This window comes from Salmo salar, chromosome ssa02, assembly GCF_905237065.1.
Source record: "Salmo salar chromosome ssa02, Ssal_v3.1, whole genome shotgun sequence".
Taxonomy (NCBI): Eukaryota; Metazoa; Chordata; class Actinopteri; order Salmoniformes; family Salmonidae; genus Salmo; species Salmo salar.
This window is the reverse complement of record NC_059443.1, coordinates 56,848,049-56,869,502: the sequence shown is the minus strand read 5'-3', so window position 1 is coordinate 56,869,502 and position 21,454 is coordinate 56,848,049. Positions and strand designations below refer to the sequence as shown.

General features: G+C 41.8%; 1 protein-coding gene across 1 annotated transcript; it reads right to left on the bottom strand.

Annotated features, from left to right (window-relative positions):
* Positions 1–9,453: 9,453 nt before the first annotated feature.
* On the bottom strand, positions 9,454–19,702 carry LOC106587593 (neuroblast differentiation-associated protein AHNAK). Its single transcript, XM_014176145.2, has 5 exons — positions 19,381–19,702; positions 17,793–17,826; positions 17,360–17,480; positions 16,967–17,139; positions 9,454–16,851 (listed from the first exon to the last, which is right to left on the bottom strand). The coding sequence occupies exons 2-5, from the start codon at positions 17,793–17,795 to the stop codon at positions 11,152–11,154; spliced, it is 5,997 nt and encodes a 1,998-aa protein (XP_014031620.2). The 5' UTR covers positions 17,796–17,826; positions 19,381–19,702; the 3' UTR covers positions 9,454–11,151.
* Between the last annotated feature and the right edge of the window lie 1,752 nt (positions 19,703–21,454).

Below are 21,454 nucleotides of genomic sequence, written 5' to 3'. Positions count from 1 at the left end.
CCCTTTAACCCCTTCTTTTTGGCACCAAACTATCTCCATATACAGTACCAGTCAAAAGTTTGGACACACCTATTCATCGCAGGGTTTTTCTTTATTTTTTATTATTTTCTACATTGTAGAATAATAGTGAAGACATCAAAACTATGAAATAACACATATGGAATCAGGTAGTAACCAAAAAAGTGTTCAACAAATCAAAATATATTTTATATTTGAGATTCTTCAAAGTAGCCACCCTTTGCCTTGATGGCAGCTTTGCACACTGGTACCGGGGACCTTCAGACGAGTCTTGTGAGATTTGTGGGCATCCTAGAGCAAAACACCATCGTGTTCACGAGAGTCTCATCTTTCCATAGAGGGGTCATAATAGTTTTAGGCCAAATGATTCGGACACTACAGATGATTTTGTGAGAAGAATGATTTTCGGGATGTCTCATGGTCTGACAAACACTGCTCTAGCTCGGTCACCTTTCACCTCAGATCTCTAGCTTAAACAAAGATTTTGATGGGGATTGTATGATGCTAATTAGATTTTATTGGAGGCGCCGACATCGACCTTAGGGGGTTATTGAAAACTGAACCATAGATTACATAGACTAATTTCAGGGTGAGGAACCATTAACATACATTTGTAAAACAGTGAACTTGTCCTTTAAATGTAAATAGAATGGCTACACATTGACAGTTTACCTTGTAGGGACTGCAAAGATATCAGGTTGGCTATCAACCAAACCCAAGGGTTCACTGTCCCGCCTCTCCAATGTCTCCACCCATGTCTGTACTGGGCTCAGGTGTACAGGGACGGCAGCATCACACCTCCTCAACACAGGAAGACTGGAGTCTGATGGAGGAGGGGACCTCTCTGGAAAGAGATCATAAAACATCAAATTGCTTCGTTACATCTGACCTAGTTGGAAATGAATGCTCTGAAAATGACAGACCAACAATGTATTCAAGAATAAGGGAATAATCTGTTTGTGTCTGGAGTCTGGACAGGGTTCTACAATCTACATACATCTATATAGAACTTGCAAACCTGCCCCATTAAATTCGCACCATCAGTTCAATGATACATTATAAATAGTGCATGATAGCCTTAATAGATTCTGACCCTTAATACTGTAGACTCCAGAATCTATTCTGGCTAAGTGCATGATAAGAAGGCAATGAATGAAAAGCAGAAGACCTACTTGACCTTGCGGGGTCCACAAATGTGTATGGAATGCATACATTTACATTTACATTTTAGTCATTTAGCAGACGCTCTTATCCAGAGCGACTTACAGTAGTGAATGCATACATTTCATTTCATACATTTTTTTTCTTCTGTGCTGGCCCCCTGTGGGAATCAAACCCACAACCCTGGCGTTGCAAACACCATGCTCTACCAACTGAGCTACAGAGAAGGCCTAGGCCAAGGGTAGAGCGTTCACTCCAAAGAAAGATAAAGGCAACTTTAAAAAGGACATTTGATGATTAGCATTTGTATGTACTATTGGTCATACCAGCCACTACATAGCTACAATAAAGTGACAGCTAGCCTGTTTTAATACTCAACCTTTTAGTAATGCCTCTACCTCACACTGTAACGTTAACTGATATAGCAACAACACATTTCTGTAAACCCAATTAAGACAATCAAATATGTGTAATTTCTTTAAAACAGCATTTTAGAGATCATATTTCTAAACAAACATGTATTTTCCAGTTTCAAAATCAGAAAAGTCCTTTGTCTTTTAAAAAAAATATGTATTTTTTAAATATTTTTTATTTTTGTTTGTTTATTCATAATAAAAAATGACCAACAACTTACATCCCTACATCAAACATGTCTAAGAAAAAAAACAGATATAAACAAGAAATTACTAAATACATACAAAAAATGTAATATATATACAAAATTATTTTAAAGAAGAATAACAATTCTAGTGCAATTGTATTCACTCTGAAAAAATCTCATTATAATGATTCAGGAAGATATTATTTTTGTTATTCACTAGGATTAATGTCTTAACAAGATTATTTAATTAAATCAAAAATATTTTGGTATAGAATTCTGGAATTGTTGTTTATGTATAAAGTATTTGGCAACAAGAATAAAAAAATTCACAATCATTTCATGGTCTTGTTATCACTGCAATAGTAACATTTTATATCCTTCATGTCAAAAAACATGGGTAGTGTTCAAAAAGGTAAATAAGTGTTCTGCAAGGTTTTCCCCAAAATCTATCACAGATATACATTCATAGAACAAGTGAGTCAGATTTCCACCTTTTTCACAGAAAACTCAGATATCATCAACAGCCACACATTTGGACAAAATAGAATTACATGGATATACAGTGGGGGAAAAAAGTATTTGATCCCCTGCTGATTTTGTATGTTTGCCCACTGACAAAGAAATTATTAGTCTATAATTTTAATGTTAGGTTTATTTGAACAGTGAGAGACAGAATAACAACAAAAATATGCAGAAAAACCCATGTCAAAAATGTTATAAATTGATTTGCATTTTAATGAGGGAAATAAGTATTTGACCCCCTCTCAATCAGAAATAATTCTGGCTCCCAGGTGTCTTTTATACAGGTAACAAACTGAGATTAGGAGCACACTCTTAAAGGGAGTGCTCCTAACCGCAGCTTGTTACCTGTATAAAAGACACCTGTCCACAGAAGCAATCAATCAATCAGATTCCAAACTCTCCACCATGGCCAAGACCAAAGAGCTCTCCAAGGATGTCAGGGACAAGATTGTAGACCTACACAAGGCTGGAATGGGCTACAAGACCATCGCCAAGCAGCTTGGGGAGAAGGTGACAACATTTGGTGCGATTATTTGCAAACGGAAGAAACACAAAAGAACTGTCAATATCTGTCGGCCTGGGGCACCATGCAAGATCTCACCTCGTGAAGTTGCAATGATCATGAGAGCGGTGAGGAATCAGCCCAGAACTACACGGGAGGATCTTGTCAATGATCTCAAGGCAGCTGGGACCATAGTCACCAAGAAAACAATTGGTAACACACTACGCCGTGAAGGACTGAAATTCTGCAGCGCCCGCAAGGTCCCCCGCTCAAGAATACATATACATGCCCGTCTGAAGTTTGCCAATGAACATCTGAATGATTCAGAGGACAACTGGTGAAAGTGTTGTGGTCAGATGAGACCAAAATGGAGCTCTTTGGCATCAACTCAACTCACCGTGTTTGGAGAAGGAGGAATGCTGCCTATGACCCCAAGAACACCATCTCAACGGTCAAACATGGAGGTGGAAACATTATGCTTTGGGGGTGTTTTTCTGCTAAGGGGACAGGACAACTTCACCGCATCATTTGACGGGGCCATGTCCCGTCAAATCTTGGGTGAGAACCTCCTTCCCTCAGCCAGGGCATTGAAAATGGGTCGTGGATGGGTATTCCAGCATGACAATGACCCAAAACACACGGCCAAGGCAACAAAGGAGTGGTTCAAGAAGAAGCACATTAAGGTCCTGGAGTGGCCTAGCCAGTCTCCAGACCTTAATCCCATAGACAATCTGTGGAAGGAGCTGAACGTTCGAGTTGCCAAACGTCAGCCTCGAAACCTTAATGACTTGGAGAAGATCTGCAAAGAGGAGTGGGACAAAATCCCTCCTGAGATGTGTGCAAACCTGGTGGCCAACTACAAGAAACGTCTGACCTCTGTGATTGCCAACAAGGGTTTTGCCACCAAGTACTAAGTCATGTTTTGCAGAGGGGTCAAATATTTATTTCCCTCATTAAAATGCAAATCATTTTATAACATTTTTGACATGTGTTTTTCTGGATTTTTTTGTTATTCTGTCTCTCACTGTTCATATAAACCTACCATTAAAATTATAGACTGATCATTCCTTTGTAAGTGGGCAAACGTACAAAATCAGCAGGGGATCAAATACTTTTTTCCCCCACTGTATCTTATGTCGAACCTTAAAGTGCACTTCCTTACATTTGTTTGGTATACAATATTTGTAAGGCATCAACCAAGCTTTTTTTCCAGACAATGTCAGGAATAAGCATGCTCCCCAAAAAATATTCCTCTAGGCGTAAGTTGATTCCGTGAATGGAAAATTTGACTTATGTATTTATTACAAGAAGATTTCTCAAGTAAGCCCACACCTTCCAAACTGAGTTCTGTGATCATCACCAAAACTAAGATGAGTTTTCATTAGTGTAGTTAGACCACTTGGAATGGCTTTGAGCGCAGAATTAAACTCTCTGAAAGGTATTGGAAACTGTTCTTAAGCAAGAATATTACCCCTGTTGTCGAAAGCAATAAGAACAAAGTCAATATTCCTCTCATGCCAGCTAGGGTAGAACAATGACTTATTCCTCATAGTTATGTCTGAATTATTCCACAAAAGAGCATAAAGTGGGGAAAAATTGTGCAGGAAACATATTTTCCAGGACATTTGTCACATGGGATGACACTGGAGAGACGAAGCAGGTACGGGGAGTCAAACATTTAATAAAGAACAGGAACAGCGTCAGTAAACTAGTAATACAAACAAAAGACAATCAATGCATTAGTGGGGAACAGAGCAGGGGAACTGACAAATATAGGGGAGGTAATAACAAGTGATGACTGAGTCCAGGTGAGTCCAATATCGCTGATGCGCGTGACGAGGGAAGGCAGGTGTGCGTAATGGATGATAAGAGTGCATGATGCAGGGCAGCCTGGCGCCCTCAAGCGCCGGGGGGGGGAGTGGGAGCAGATGTGGCAGGACCCCCCCCCCTCTAGGGGTGCCACCCGGCGTCCCACCTGGGCAAACCGGCCTGAGACATGGGCATTGGGAAAGCCGGTTGGGGCGTGGTAGCCCAACGAACCGGCAGGAGTGTGAGAGCCTGGCGAGCCGGCTGAGGCATGGAAGCCCGACGATTCGACTGAGGCAGACGCCTGTCGATCCCGCTGCAGAGAGGGAGCCCGAAGATCCAGTGGAGTGTGACGTGGGATGGGAAGCCGCCGAGCCAATCGAGGCAAGGAAACCTCTCGAGGCAGCCAGGGCGTGAAAGCCCGACGGGCTGGCTTAGGCACCCCCGGTTCCATCGGTGGTGGAATCCACCCCGACGTCACCAACAAAACAAAAACAAACAAAAAAACTCCTGGACCGGCTGGGCAAACAAGAACTAACGATCCGGCTGAGGCCCGACGTGGAATGGGCGCCATCCAAGCCAACCGGGACAAGGAAACCTTTCGAGCCAGCTAGGGCGTGGGAGTCCGACGAGCTGACTAGGCACCCCCGGTTTCATCGGTGGCAACCCAGAGCCGATGCCACCCATACCAACCGGAACGCCAGTACTCCCCCCGATGCTTCGTGTGATGTCTTCTGCATTCTGTCACATGGGATGACGCTGGAGAGACGAAGCAGGTACGGGGAGTCAAAACATTTAATAAAGAACGGACATGGAACGTGACAGGGACAGCGTCAGCAAACTAGTAATACAAACAAAAGACAATCAATGCAGAAGTGGGGAACAGAGATGGGGAACTGACAAATATAGGGGAGGTAATAGCAGGTGATGAATGAGTCCAGGTGAGTCCAATATCGCTGATGCGCGTGACGAGGGAAGGCAGGTGTGCATAATGGATGATAGGAGTGCGTGATGACGGGCAGCCTGGTGCCCTCAAGTGCCGGGGGGGGGGAGCAGACGTGACAATATTAAGATGGCGCCGAAGAGGATGGCTGACGTTTTTTCCTTTAACAAGTCCGATGAGAAGGATATACTGCTCTCCCTGGAACAGGCCCAAATCCCCATAATTTGCATGAAGAAAAGACGGAGGAAAAGAGGACGCAGATTGGGCTACCTTCTGAGAATCCGTTGGTGAGCGAGTAAACTCCCACTGCCATCCATTCTACTAGCTAATATGCAATCATTGGAAAATAAAATTGATGACCTATGATTACGATTATCCTACCAACGGGACATGAAGAACTGTAATACCTTATGTTTCACCAAGTCGTGGCTGAACGACGACATGGATAATAAAGAGCTGGTGGGATTTTCCATGCTCCGGCAGAACAGAGAAGCTACGTCTGGTAAGACGAGGGGTGGGGGTGTGTGTCTTTTGTCAATAACAGCTGGTGCGCGATGTCTAATATTAAGAAGTCTCGAGGTATTGCCTTATGATAAGCTATAGACCACACTATCTACCTATGTTATTCGAAGCTGTCTATTTACCACCACAGACTGATGCTGGCAGTAAGACCACACTCAACCAACTCTATAAGGCCATAAGCAAACAAGAAAATGTTCACCCAGAAGCGGTTCTCCTAGTGGCCGGGGACTTTAAGGCAGGCAAACTTATCAGTTTTACCAAATTTTTACCAGCATGTCACATGTGCAACCAGAGGGAAAAAAAACTCTCGACCACCTTTACTCCACACACAGAGATGCATACAAAGCTCTTCCGCACCCTCCATTTGGCAAATCTGACCATAATTCTATCCTCCTGATTCCTGCTTACAGGCAAAAACTAAAGCAGGAAGTACCAGTGACTTTCTCAATACGGAAGTGGTCAGAATTTATTTTCAACTTTATTTAACCAGCTAGACAAGTTGAGAACAAGTTCTCATTTACAATTGCGACCTGGCCAAGATAAAGCAAAGCAGTTCGACAACATACAACAACACAGAGTTACACATGGAGTAAAACAAACATACAGTCAATAATACAGTAGAAAAATAAGTCTATATACAATGTGAGCAAATGAGGTGAGATAAGGGAGGTAAAGCCAAAAAAGGCCATGGTGGCAAAGTAAATACAATATAGCAAGTAAAACACTGGAATGGTAGATTTGTAGTAGAAGAAAGTGCAAAGTAGAAATAAATGATGGGGTGCAAAGGAGCAAAATAAATAAAATAAATAAATACAGTAGAGGAAGAGGTAGTTGTTTGGGCTAAATTATAGATGGGCTATGTACAGGTGCAGATGACGCGGATGCTGCGCTACAGGACTGTTTTGCTAGCACAGACTGGAATATGTTCCGGGATTCATTCAATGGCATTGAGGAGTATATCACCTCGGTCATCGGCTTCATCAATATGTGCATCAACGACGTCATCCCCACAGTGACCATACGTACATATCCCAACCAGAAGCAATGGATTACAGGCAACATCCACATCGAGCTAAAGGCTAGAGCTGCCACTTTCAAGGAGTGGGACACTAATCCAGACGCTTATAAGAAATCCCGCTATGCCCTCAGACAAACTATCAAACAAGCAAAGCATCAATACAGGACTAAGATTGAATCCTACTACACCGGCTCTTATGCTCGTCGGATGTGGCAGAGCTTGAAAACTATTACAGATTACAAAGGGAAACCCAGACGCGAGCTGCCCAGTGACGCGAGCATACCAGACAACACTGAAGCATGTACGAGAGCACCAACTGTTCTGGATGATTGTGTGATAACGCTCTCGGTAGCCGATGTGAGCAAGACCTTTGAACAGGTCAACATTCACAAAGCCGCGGGGCCAGATGGATTACCAGGACGTGTACTCAAAGAATGTTCGGACCAACTAGCAAGTGACTTCTCTGACATTTTCAACCTCTCTCTGACTGAGTCTGTAATACCAACATGTTTCAAACAGACCACCATAGTCCCTGTGCCCAAGGAAGCGAAGGTAACCTGCCTAAATGATTACCGGCCCGTAGCGCTCATGTCGGTAGCCATGAAGTGCTTTGAAAGGCTGGTCATGGCTCACATCAACAGCATCCTCCCGGATACGCTAGACCCACTCCAATTTGCATACCGCCCCAACAGATCCACAGATGACACAATCTCAAATCGCACTCCACACTGCCCTTTCCCACCTGCACAAAAGGAACACCTATGTGAGAATGCTGTTCATTGACTACAGCTCAGCATTCAACACCATAGTGCCCATGAAGATCATCACTAAGCTAAGGACCCTGGGACTAAACACCTCGCTCTACAACTGGATCCTGGACTTCCTGATGGGCCACCCCCAGGTGGTAAGGGTAGATAACAACACATCTGCCACGCTGATCCTCAACACTGTAGCCCCTCAAGGGTGTGTACTTAATCCCCTCCTGTACTCTCTGTTCACCCACAAACGCTTAGCCAAACACGATTCCAACACCATCATTAAGTTTGCTGACGACACAACAGTGGTAGACCCGATCACCGACAACGATGAGATAGCCTATAGGGAGGAGGTCAGAGAACTGTCAGTGTTGTGCAAGGACAATAACCTCTCCCTCAATATGAGCAAGACAAAGGAGCTGATCGTGGACTACAGGACAATGCAGGCCGAACAGGCACCCATTATCATCAACGAGGTTGTAGTGGAGCGGGTCGAGAGTTTCAAGTTCTTTGGTGTCCACACCAACAAACTATTATGGTCCAAACACACCAAGACAGTTGTGAAGAGGGCACGGCAAAACTTTTCCCCACCAGGAAAAAATATTTGGCATGGGTCCTCAGATCCTCAAAAGGTTTTACGGCTACACCATCAAGAGCATCCTGACTGGTTGCATCACCACCTGGTATGGCAACTGCTTTGCATCTGACCGTAAGGCACTACAGAGGGTAGTGCGTACAGCCCAGTACATCACTGGGGCCAAGCTTCCTGCAATCCAGGATCTATATAATAGATAATGTCAGATGAAAGCCCATAAAATTGTCAGAGACTCCAGTCACCCAAGTCATAGACTGTTTTCTCTGCTACCGCACGGCAAACGGTACCGGAGCGCCAAGTCTAGGACCAAAATGCTCCTTAACAGCTTCTACCCCCAAGCCATAAGACTGCTGAACAATTAATCAAATAGCCACCGGACTATTACGTTGACCCCTCCCCCCATTTGTTTTGTACACTGCTGCTACTCGCTGTTTATTATCTATGCATAGTCACTTCACCCCTACCAACATGTACAATTACCTCAACTAACCTGTACCCCCGCACACTGACTCGGTACCGGTACCCTCTTTATATAGCCTCGTTATTGTTATGTTAATGTATAACTTTTTACTTTAGTTTATTTGGTAAATATTTACTTAACTCTTCTTGAACTGCACTGTTGGTTAAGGGCTTGTAAGTAAGCATTTCACAGTAACATCTACACTTGTTGTATTTGGCGCATGTGACAAATAAAGTTCGATTTCATTTTATTTGATTAAAGCTTGTTGGTCAAACCTAGCCAATTTAGCGGGTAATCTTTCAGGAACATAATTACATTTCAGTAAAAATTGAAGACCTCCCAATATATTAAACACATTGTTTGGAATGAAATACCAGAAAGGTTGTGAGATGGTGCAAAAGATATTCTACTGATGACGTTTACATTGTGTCAAGTCAAGTGTGATAAGACTACCACTGAGCGGCGCGGAGGTGAAAATCTCTAATAGGTGAAGCAATACTATAATTTTTTTAATCAAACTAATAAATAAATAGTTCGACAAAAATAGCAGTTGAGTTAAATGTTTTTATCATACTTGACAGAATTAATTTTTCAGACGTTATTTCAAGAGCAAAAATATGGAAAATAAGGCCTACTGTCAGAATAATGTTGTCTAGGCTAATGCATTAAGAAGTTGTTTAGAATTAATAGTTTTATTGCATTAATGTAAAGATAAAACAAATGATTGTAATACAGCAAGTGTACAGTAAAAACACCTTTTCAAATAGCTTTTCATCCATTTTGTAAAACAATTTCACAAAATGAGAACCCGTTACACATACATTTTCAACATGTTCATAACAAACACCAATCAATTTACATAAAAAGTACAAATAAGTGCAAGTAACAGAAGTTTTCTGCATTATGTTTCAACAGAAGATTGTGATTCAAACAAGCCTAAAATTACATTTAGTCAGCTGTCTGAATCCTATATAAGCTTTGACCCTTTTAAGTTCTCATCTTCTGTAACTTTAAGGTCCACATTTGATGCAATGAAGTCGAGACATCTGAGTGTATGAGATCTACGGTTTGACTCTTCCTTGTGCCAATTTTTCAGGCTCCCAGTTCCGTCTGGTACATCATCTTTGACATGTTTGGGAAATACTGTACAGTGATGAAATATTATTGATCTTCAGAAATTTTGGGGTTTGAACCATGAGTCAAATTTGTCATGGACTACAATTTTAGACTGCTTTGTACTTTTTTTATCTGCCGGTTTCGTTCACCAGTTGGGGCTTTCCGATTGTTTATTGCCCTTGAGGTCAGGTCTTCTCAAATTAAAATCTGTCTGTGAAACCACTAATCTACACTTTGGGGTGGGAAAAGAGGGATTGAGGCATTAATACTGGGAAGACTTGAGTCTATATCTGGTATTCTTGTATAACTACCCAATTTAGAAGTCTTGGATTTGGGAATTTAGAATTTCACTGTGAGGTCGTCAAGGTTAAGGTCTGAACCTCTCAGATCCACACCAAACACTTCGTAATCAACTTTTGGCAAATCAATATCTGCAATGGGATAACTAGCCCTTCCTTTGACCTTCCTAGACTTCCCAACAGGCACTTTTATATATACTCCAACCTGGCATATCAAATCGTTTATATGCGCTCTACCTGGGATATCAGATCTGCGTTTACTATGAGATGACACTTTGTATTCTGGGCTTCTGATATCAGCTTTGGGTAAGCTCAGGCTGACATCTGGGTGACTAACTTTCAAGTCTGGTGCTTTTAGATCCACTTTAGCCTTTGGAGGAGAAATGTCATTTGTTTTCATAAAGTCCATATCTGATACTGCTCTTCTATTGGGATTTCCATACTGAGGCAATTTTAAAGACGGCAGTTTGAATTTTAGAGATTATATAGCAACGTCACTCACTGTCTGGCAAATTGAGATCAATTGAGCTTGGGGGCCTTTGAGGGTACCAGAGGGAACATTTATGTCTAAATCTGGACTACCAATCCCCGTGTTTACTTTCAGGGTTGACAAGCTCAGGTCTGGTCCATCAATGTCTCCATCTATTCCAGCATCTGGACCTTTCAGACCAGAAAGGCCGAATTTAGGCATTTTGAGGTGAGACATTTTGAATTTCCAAGATAGTGAACCAATGTTAATATCTGGAGTGTTTAAATCTATGTTAGGGGCTTTTAAGTCAATTATAGGTAGGTCCAGATCTGGTGAACCAATCCTGCCTTTCATCTTTGACAATTTAACCAAGGTCAGCACTGATGTCATGATCCGGTCCTTTTGGTGTAGACAACCCAAATGTATGCATTTTGAATGTAGGAGTGCTGATGTCAAAATCAGGGGCTTTGATGCTACCATTTGGCCTCTCTATGGTTGGAACTCTGAATCTACCTGAGGGCATATCTGGAGCACTGAGGTCTAGTTTTGGGCTTTTGAGATGCCCCTTAGATAGTCTCAAATCTGGGGGACTGATTCCCCCTTTTAGCTTTGGGGCTGAGAGGTCAATATCAGGTAAGTCATAGTCAGGTTCATCTACATGTGGCCCAGATAGCCCGAAATCAGGCATCTTCAAATCTGGCATTTTTAGACCTGTTTTGGGACCTTTGAGGTTAGCTGTGGGGGCATTGATATTTATATCTGGGCCCTCTAAGTTTCCATCAATGTCAACATCTGGTCTCTTTAGGTCTCTGAATTTAAGCATTTTATATTTGGGCATTTTGAATTTCCCAGGGGGTTCATTGATGTCAAGATCTGGGGCATTCACATCTACTTCAGGGGCTTTGAGGTCATCATCTGGTAAATGCATGTCTGGAACATCAATTCCCCCCTTAATGTTTGAAGCTTTGAGCCTCAAGTCTGGGGATTTTGACATTGTACCAGGCAGCAAGAATGTGGGCATTTTCTGTTTACCAGAGAGCCCATCGATGTCCAGATCAGGAGCATTCAGATCCCCCTTTGGTTTCTTCAATGTAGGTACTTTGACTTTACCGGAGGGCATATTAAAGTTTACATCTTGTGAATTGAGGTCTAATGTGGGGCCTTTGAGGGCAACATCTGGCAGATCCAAATCTGGGTGACTAATCCCCCCTTTAAACTTGGGGGCTGAAAGATCTAAGTCAGACCCCTTAACTTTTGGTCCAGATAAACCTAAATCTGGCATCTTGAAAGTTGGCATTTTGAATTTTCCTGATGGACTGTCAATATCAGCACCTGGAATGTTGAGATCTGCTTTGGGGCCCTTGAGTTTGGGAGATGACAAATTCAGGTCTGGTCCCTCTATATCTCCATCTAGGTCAATATCTGGCCCTTTCGCTCCAAATTTAGACATTTTCAGATTGGGCATTTTGAATTTCCCTGCAGGTGAATGAATGTCAATATCTGGAGTGTTTACATCTAATTTAGGGTCTTTGAGGTTCATGTCTGGTAGATCCACATCAGGGGTATCAATCCCACCTTTAATCTTTGGCATTTCTAGACTGAACTTTGGTGACTTCGCACCTGCATTTATGTCCACATTTGGTCCTTTTGGCATTGTACCTGAAAGGCCAAATTTGGGCATTTTCAGTTTACCAGATGGAGCATCAACATCAAAATCTTGAGCATTGAGATCTAGTTTGGGCCCTTTGAGATGACCCTTAGGTAGTCTCAAATCTGGGGGATTGATGCCCCCTTTTAGCTTTGGGGCTGAGAGGTCAATATCAGGTAAGTCATGGTCAGGTTTTTCTGCATAAGGGCCAGATAGCCTGAAATCAGGCATCTTCAAATCTGGCATTTTTAGACCTGTTTTGGGACCTTTGAGGTTAGCTGTGGGGGAATTGATATCTATATCCGGGCCCTCTAAGTCTCCATCTATGTCAACATCTGGTCCCTTAAGGCCTCTGAATTTAGGCATTTGAAATTTGGGCATTTTCAATTTCCCAGAAGGTGAATTGATGTCAAAATCGGGGGCATTTCCATCTAGTTTAGGGGCTTTGAGGTCAGCATCTGGAAAATTCAGATCTGGGGAATCAATTCCCCCCTTTATCTTTGGGGCTTTGAGATTCAGTTTTGTGGATTTTGGCATTTTACCAGACAGCCCAAATTTGGGCATTTTCAGTTTACCAGAGGGGCCATCAATGTCCAGATCAGGAGCATTCAGATCAACCTTTGATTTCTTCAATGTAGGTACTTTGACTTTACCTGAGGGCATATTAAAGTTTACATCTGGTGAATTTAGGCCTAGTTTGGGGCCTTTGAGATCTGGCAGATTCGGATCTAGGGGACTGATTCCCCCTTTCAACCTGGGTGCTGAAAGATCCAAGTCAGGCCCCTTAACCTTTGGTCCAGAGGAACCTAAATGTGGCATCTTGAAAGTTGGCATTTTGAATTTTCCTGATGGACTGCCAATATCAGCATCTGGAATGTTGAGGTTTGCTTTGGGACCCTTGAGTTTGGGAGATGACAAGTTCAGGTCTGGTCCCTCTATAGCTCCATGTTTGTCAATATGTGGCCCCTTCGTTCCAAATGTTGACATTTTCAAATTGGGCATTTTGAATTTCCCTGTGGGTGAATCAATGTCAATATCTGGAGTGTTTACATCTAATTTAGGGGCTTTGAGGTTCATGTCTGGTAAATCCATGTCAGGGGCATCAATCCCAGCTTTAAACTTGGGGGCTGAAAGATCCAAGTCAGGCCCCTTAACCTTTGGTCCAGAGGAACCTAAATGTGGCATCTTGAAAGTTGGCATTTTGAATTTTCCTGATGGACGGCCAATATCAGCATCTGGAATGTTGACGTTTGCTTTGGGACCCTTGAGTTTGGGAGATGACAAGTTCAGCTCTGGTCCCTCTATATCTCCATGTTTGTCAATATGTAGCCCCTTCATTCCAAATGTTGACATTTTCATATTGGGCATTTTGAATTTCCCTGTTGGTGAATCAATGTCAATATCTGGAGTGTTTACATCTAATTTAGGGGCTTTGAGGTTCATGTCTGATAAATCCATGTCAGGGGCATCAATCCCAGCTTTAAACTTGGGGGCTGAAAGATCCAAGTCAGGCCCCTTAACCTTTGGTCCAGAGGAACCTAAATGTGGCATCTTGAAAGTTGGCATTTTGAATTTTCCTGATGGACGGCCAATATCAGCATCTGGAATGTTGAGGTCTGCTTTGGGACCCTTGAGTTTGGGAGATGACAAGTTCAGGTCTGGTCCCTCTATATCTCCAACTTTGTCAATATGTGGCCCCTTCGTTCCAAATGTTGACATTTTCATATTGGGCATTTTGAATTTCCCTGTTGGTGAATCAATGTCAATATCTGGAGTGTTTACATCTAATTTAGGGGCTTTGAGGTTCATGTCTGATAAATCCATGTCAGGGGCATCAATCCCAGCTTTAAACTTGGGGGCTGAAAGATCCAAGTCAGGCCCCTTAACCTTTGGTCCAGAGGAACCTAAATGTGGCATCTTGAAAGTTGGCATTTTGAATTTTCCTGATGGACGGCCAATATCAGCATCTGGAATGTTGAGGTCTGCTTTGGGACCCTTGAGTTTGGGAGACGACAAGTTCAGGTCTGGTGCCTCTATATCTCCAACTTTGTCAATATGTGGCCCCTTCATTCCAAATGTTGACATTTTCATATTGGGCATTTTGAATTTCCCTGTTGGTGAATCAATGTCAATATCTGGAGTGTTTACATCTAATTTAGGGGCTTTGAGGTTCATGTCTGGTAAATCCATGTCAGGCGCATCAATCCCAGCTTTTATCTTTGGCATATTTAGACTGAACTTGGGTGATTTTGCACCAGTATTTATGTCCAGATTTGGTCCTTTTGGCATAGTGCCTGAGAGTCCAAATTTGGGCATTTTCAGTTTTCCTGAGGAAGCGTCAACATCCAAATCTGGATCATTGAGGTCTAGTTTTAGGCCTTTGATTTTACCTTTAGGTAGTCTCAAATCTGGGGGATTGATGCCCCCTTTTAGCTTTGGGGCTGAGAGATCAATATCAGGTAAGTCATAGTCAGGTTTATCTACATTTGGCCCAGATAGCCCGAAATCAGGCATCTTCAAATCTGGCATTTTTAGACCTGTTTTGGGACCTTTGAGGTTAGCTGTGGGGGCATTGATATCTATATCTGCACCCTCTAAGTCTCCATCAATGTCAACATCTGGTCTTTTTAGGCCTCTGAATTTAGACATTTTGAATTTGGGCATTTTGAATTTCCCAGAGGATGCATTGATGTCAAGATCAGGGGTATTCACATCTAGTTTAGGGGCTTTGAGGTCAGCATCTGGAAAATTCAGATCTGGGGAATCAATTCCCCCCTTTATCTTTGGGGCATTGAGATTCAGTTTTGTGGATTTTGGCATTTTACCAGACAGCCCAAATTTGGGCATTTTCAGTTTACCAGAGGGGCCGTTAATGTCCAGATCAGGAGCATTCAGATCAACCTTTGGTTTCTTCAATGTAGGTACTTTGACTTTAGCTGAGGGCATATTACAGTTTACATCTGGTGCATTTAGGCCTAGTTTGGGGCCTTTAAGATCTGGATGATTCAGATCTGGGGGACTGATTCCCCCTTTAAACTTGGGGGCTGAAAGATCCAAGTCAGGCGCCTTAACCTTTGGTCCAGAGGAACCTAAATCTGGCATCTTGAAAGTTGGCATTTTGAATTTTCCTGATGGACTGTCAATATCAGCATCTGGAATGTTGAGGTTTGCTTTGGGACCCTTGAGTTTGGGAGATGACAAGTTCAGGTCTGGTCCCTCTATATCTCCATGTTTGTCAATATGTGGCCCCTTCATTCCAAATGTTGACATTTTCAAATTGGGCATTTTGAATTTCCCTGTGGGTGAATCAATGTCAATATCTGGAGTGGTTACATCTAATTTAGGGGCTTTGAGGTCCATGTCTGGTAAATCCATGTCAGGGGCATCAATCCCAGCTTTAAACTTGGGGGCTGAAAAATCCAAGCCAGGCCCCTTAACCTTTGGTCCAGAGGAACCTAAATCTGGCATCTTGAAAGTTGGCATTTTGAATTTTCCTGATGGACTGTCAATATCAGCATCTGGAATGTTGAGGTTTGCTTTGGGACCCTTGAGATTGGGAGATGACAAGTTCAGGTCTGGTCCCTCTATATCTCCATGTTTGTCAATATGTGGCCCCTTCATTCCAAATGTTGACATTTTCAATTTGGGCATTTTCAATTTCCCTGTGGGTGAATCAATGTCAATACCTGGAGTGTTTACATCTAATTTAGGTGATTTCAGGTCGACTTTGGGTAAGTCCAAGTCAGGTGCATCAAGTCCACCTTTTATCTTGGGAGCTTTGAGAATTAGCTTTGGTGTTTTTACATCATCATCAAATTTGGGCATCTTCAGTTTACCAGAGGGGGCATCCACATCGAAATCAGGAGCTTTGAGTTCTGCATGTGGTTTCATTAGTTTGAATTTACCTGAGGGTATGTCAATATCTGGAGTACTGAGGTCAGGCAAACTGACGTCTGATACACACATCTCATCCGCTGAGAGGTCCAGGTCTGGATTCCTAAATCTTGGTCCAGATATAGCAAAGTCAGCCATACCAAGACTTGGTGTTTTGATCTTCCCAGATGGGATGCCAATGTCTGAATTTGGCAATTCTAGATCTATTTTGGAACCTTTAAGGTCTACTGAAGGTAAATCGGAGATATTGACATCAGGATCAGCCTCTATAGACCCATTCAACTGAGCTAGAGAGAGATTCGTTGTACTCATGTTGGCATTACGCAACGAAAGTTCTCCACCAGGAGCATCGAGAGTCACTGTAGAGTCTGTTCCTCTGACATCAGGCTTGGCCCAGAGAGGTCTCGTTACCTGTCCGTTAGGAGAGCCTCTTTCCCCAGAAGCTGTAGGTTGTCCAGAGCTGTCCTCCTTCATGAACTTCTTTATTTTGGCATTGAGTCTGTTATAGGAATCCTTCAACATCTGCAAAGAGAAGCAATCCAATAACAATGGATATAATTGATCTAACAACCTTTTGAAAATTGACTTTATTTGTTATTCAACTAATTCTGTTTAACTTTAAATGTATTCCACAAACCTCCTCTGGTGCTTTGAAGCTGTCCAAGGTCGCCATGCTCTTGTGCAAATTATTTTTCGTCAGAACTTGAACCTTCTCATCAAATCCATTATCATCCATCAACTTCAGTATTTTCAACACATCGTCTTTTGAAAGTTGGTCAAAGTTGATTGTGGCACCCACAATTTCATCTCCTGAAAAAAATTACATTTCTCAAAGTGAAACACAGTTAAAGCATGGTGACTGAAAATGTCAATGACTCTAAATGTGTCCTTAAAAACAGCTATGTATTTTATTGATGCACAAATGTCTGAGAAAAATCCCAAAAGTGAAAGCTCCAGTTTTTGTTTTTTTTGGGAGCTTTGAGACTCAACAACATTTGTATGTGTTAAATAAGAGACTCAAAAGTCATACCTTCTTTCAGCCCCTGATTGGCCAATGAGCCATCGACAACACTGGAAACGACCAATTGTCCTTTCTCTGATTCCTCCAGCATCAGCCCATTAGAGAGCCTCCTCCCGGTGCGGACACCAGGCTAAAAGCAGACATACAAACATAGTAATAAGAAATGTGCAGACAGGCGTGTGGCCTCAGCATTGGTCATGTTTCAATAACCCAAACATCAAATGCCAACAATGAACAATAAACTTAAAAATACATGTTATTTACAATAATTTACAAATCTATAATACAATCACTTTTCTAAATAGACGTTTTAAATGGCATACACTTCTAGAAAGTAATGTGGTGTTTTTCAAAAAGGGAATTTCCTGTTGCTTAGCTTATTGTGTTGGAATATGCTTGTTATTACTATCATTATGGCTGATGGATGAATTATCTCACATACCATGATTCTTTATGAAAAGCTCTTCGGTCTAAATCTGTTGAGGAGGAAAGAATCAGTTGAAAAGAAATGCTCAGCTTGGTTTCATGCTATAATAATCAAATCATACAGGCCTAAATACTGCTGCATACTTTCATAGCCTTCAAGAGTATCAAATGCAAAGAAAGAACATAATTAGACAACAATGCCACAGCCCATTTTAACATAAAACACTAAATCAGCTGAAACCATAACTAAAGGGGGGCTATGGGGGATAACCTGTTTACATATGCAAATGTACAGATGGTTGACACCCAGGTAGCTGCCCATTTGAGGTATTCGAGGTATGGCCTTGGTACATGGAGGGAACAACAGGAACAAGTTCGTCCAGAGATATAGATATATATGTAAGTGCACTATAGTCGGGTGTAAACTCAGAAATTACCACACCCATCAGTTTCTATTATGAAAAGCTTGCCGTGGCAGGGGCTCAAATCAAGCGATTTGTAAACGATCTCTTCCAGTATGTTCTTTCAAGTCCTGTAAATGATTTGTGTCACATGCTTAGCGAGACTGCTGCTCTAAGAACAATAATTTGTTCCACAATTATCATAATCATCATCATCATCATTAACTTCATAAAATACTGTACATCCAAAACATGAATATGTACAAATATGAATCACTCAGACTTATTAAACTATGCGTTTCAGTATTCCCCTATTGCTTGTAAGTCCGCCATAATGTTTCGAATGAAATAACTTTAATTCAGGAGCAGAGATTGAAAGTAATTATGCCACACGCCCAACAATAACTACAGGTAACTGCCAAAATAATTGAAACACTTGAATAAATAAGGGTATATTGATACAAAGTATGCTTTGCAGGCCATTAGTTTGGCCATTATTTTGGCTACCATGGCTATGCCCCCATTTTGGCTACGCACCCATAAGATGACAATGCCCCCATCCACAGGGCATGAGTGGTCACTGAATGGTTTGATGAGCATGAAAACAATGAAAACCAAATGCCATGGAGTGGCGCCTGAGACAGCATTTTACACCAACATCAACAAAACACTAAATGATAGAATTTCCAGTGGAAAACTGGTGTCGCATACGTCCAACAGAGTTCCAGACACTTGTAGAATCTATGCCAAGGTGCATTGAAGCTGTTATGGCTCACGGTGGCCCAACACTTTATGTTGGTGTTTCCTTTATTTTTGCAGTTACTTGTATATGCACTCAAAGAAGAGTGAACTGACAGTAAGCGAAAAGCTGCAATCATATTTCATGAAACATGGCACTTTGACAATTTCTCTGTTCAAGTAATTCCTATTATTTGACATTCATTCACATTGTGCAGAGCTGTAAGAGATTAGAGGCTGACTGAGATTTTCTCCAAGTCAGCCCCCTGCACCTCTCTGATTCAGAGGCATTGGGTTATATGCGGAAGACACATTTCAGTTGAATGCATTCAGTTGTACTGACTCTTACAATGATATCATTGTGGACTTTGTAAACACTACAATAGTACCTGGCACCATATAGTCTGGATGGAGTACTTCAGCAAAAGTTTCAAAATGTAAATTGACAACAAATCAAAATCTTACCTTAGGCTCCATTGGGTTGTTTTGACCATGCAGTTTCTTGTTACTCCGCCACCGAGGAGTTTTACCACAGATGTGAGAAAGTTGCGACAGTGTTAGTAGTCCATGCTGCTCGGTACTCCTGTAGAACTGCCAACCCCTTGCCTCGCTCAGCGAAAGCATACCCTCCCCAAAGCAGACAAACTGGTTCCACCTTCAGCATGCCTAACAGGTGCCTCACTCAACGAAAACATACCCTCCCCAAAGCAGACAAACTGGTTCCATCTTCAGCATCCCTTCCCAGCCACAAACCGTCACACACATTCTCCAGTCCAGGTAGGCAGGGTGATCACTGAAACCTGGCCTCCCAAGACTGGAACTTTGAGATGGAGAGTGCTCTGTTTTTCTCTGACACACCAAGACAATAATTGTCTGTTAAAATAACAAAAATGCAGAGGTGTGCCAAAGAGTTGTCTTGTTTCAAGGGAGGGGCAGCTAGGCATTCATTCATGACTCATGGTCATTTTAAGGCACAATAATGAAGGTGTGGCCTGATCTAGGGATTAAGACTTGAAAAGAACTGATTGATGAGAGATAACATTCTTACTGTGTAACCATACCTTTAAGGTGGGGCTACTCCTTCCAATTACCATTACTGACAATGATGTAATCGTAATGACATTCTGATGGACCCAAACTCAACAAAACAATAACATGGGATGTATAAAACATATAAATATAATTACTAATTATGAAGATTATCCTAATGATGTTCAGGCAAACCCAATAAATAAAAAAAGTGACAAGAAATGTGTAAAACCAGTGCAGTCATTTTATTACACCTTCATATTACTGTACATGAGAGAGACTGAAAACGCTGCATGTAAAGGCATTTAAATTGTCTTTATTTATCACAAAGTCTATTAGTCTGTAGCACGTCCGTACAGAAAACAGTGTGTAAACATGCATTTTATCTATGTGAAGAATGTCCATTATTGTGCACTCTGTCTAGCTATAAAGATCATACTGCCAACAGACCAGGTGAAAAAGGAATCTCAGACATTCATAAATGATTGACAATGCTGCAAAGTGAATGACTGACTTGCTCTAGGAAGACAACTTTTCAGTCAAAATCCATTATAGCATCATAAAATACTCCCTTCAATACAAAAGCAATTAAAGTACTTATTCCATATTTCTTCATTACCTCTGTGCTATTGACACATTAGCTCCTTCGTACCACATTAACGTGTTTCATGAATAAAAAGAAGAGAAATTCCACATGACGACCAGGTTAGAAAATTAACCCGACTTCCTAAAATGTAGTAAAAGAATAATCTCGCTCGGGTTGGACTATTCAGACCTTGCTCTCTGAGGTCAAATGTCAGTCGGTGGGCCTCAAGGCAGAAGTCGCCGCCCTTAACTACAGATCTAGGATCAAATTACCCTACATCAAATCCTAACCTTAACCTGTTAGGGCTAGGGGGCAGTATTTGCACGGCTGGATAAAAAAAATGTACCCGATTTAATCTGGTTACTAATCCTACCCAGTAACTAGAATATGCATATACTTATTATATATGGATAGAAAACACTCTAAAGTTTCTAAAACTGTTTGAATGGTGTCTGTGAGTATAACAGAACTCATTTGGCAGGCAAAACCCTGAGACATTTTCTGACAGGAAGTGGATACCTGATGTGTTGTATTACCTTTAAACCTATGCCATTGAAAAACACAGGGGCTGAGGAATATTTTGGCACTTCCTATTGCTTCCACTAGATGTCACCAGCCTTTACAAAGTGTTTTGAGTCTTCTGGAGGGAGATCTGACCGAACAAGAGCCATGGAACGATGATGGCCCATTAGACACCTGGCGCGCGAGTTCATGTTGGGTACCCTCGTTCCAATACGTTATAAAAGAGTATGCATTCGTCCACCTTGAATATTATTCATGTTCTGGTTAAAAAAGGCCCTAATGATTTAGGCTATACAACGTTTGACATGTTTGAACGAACGTAAATATATTTTTTCCCCTCGTTCATGAAGTGAAGATTTCCCAGTAAGGTTATTTTTAAATCTGGCAAGTTGATTGCGTTCA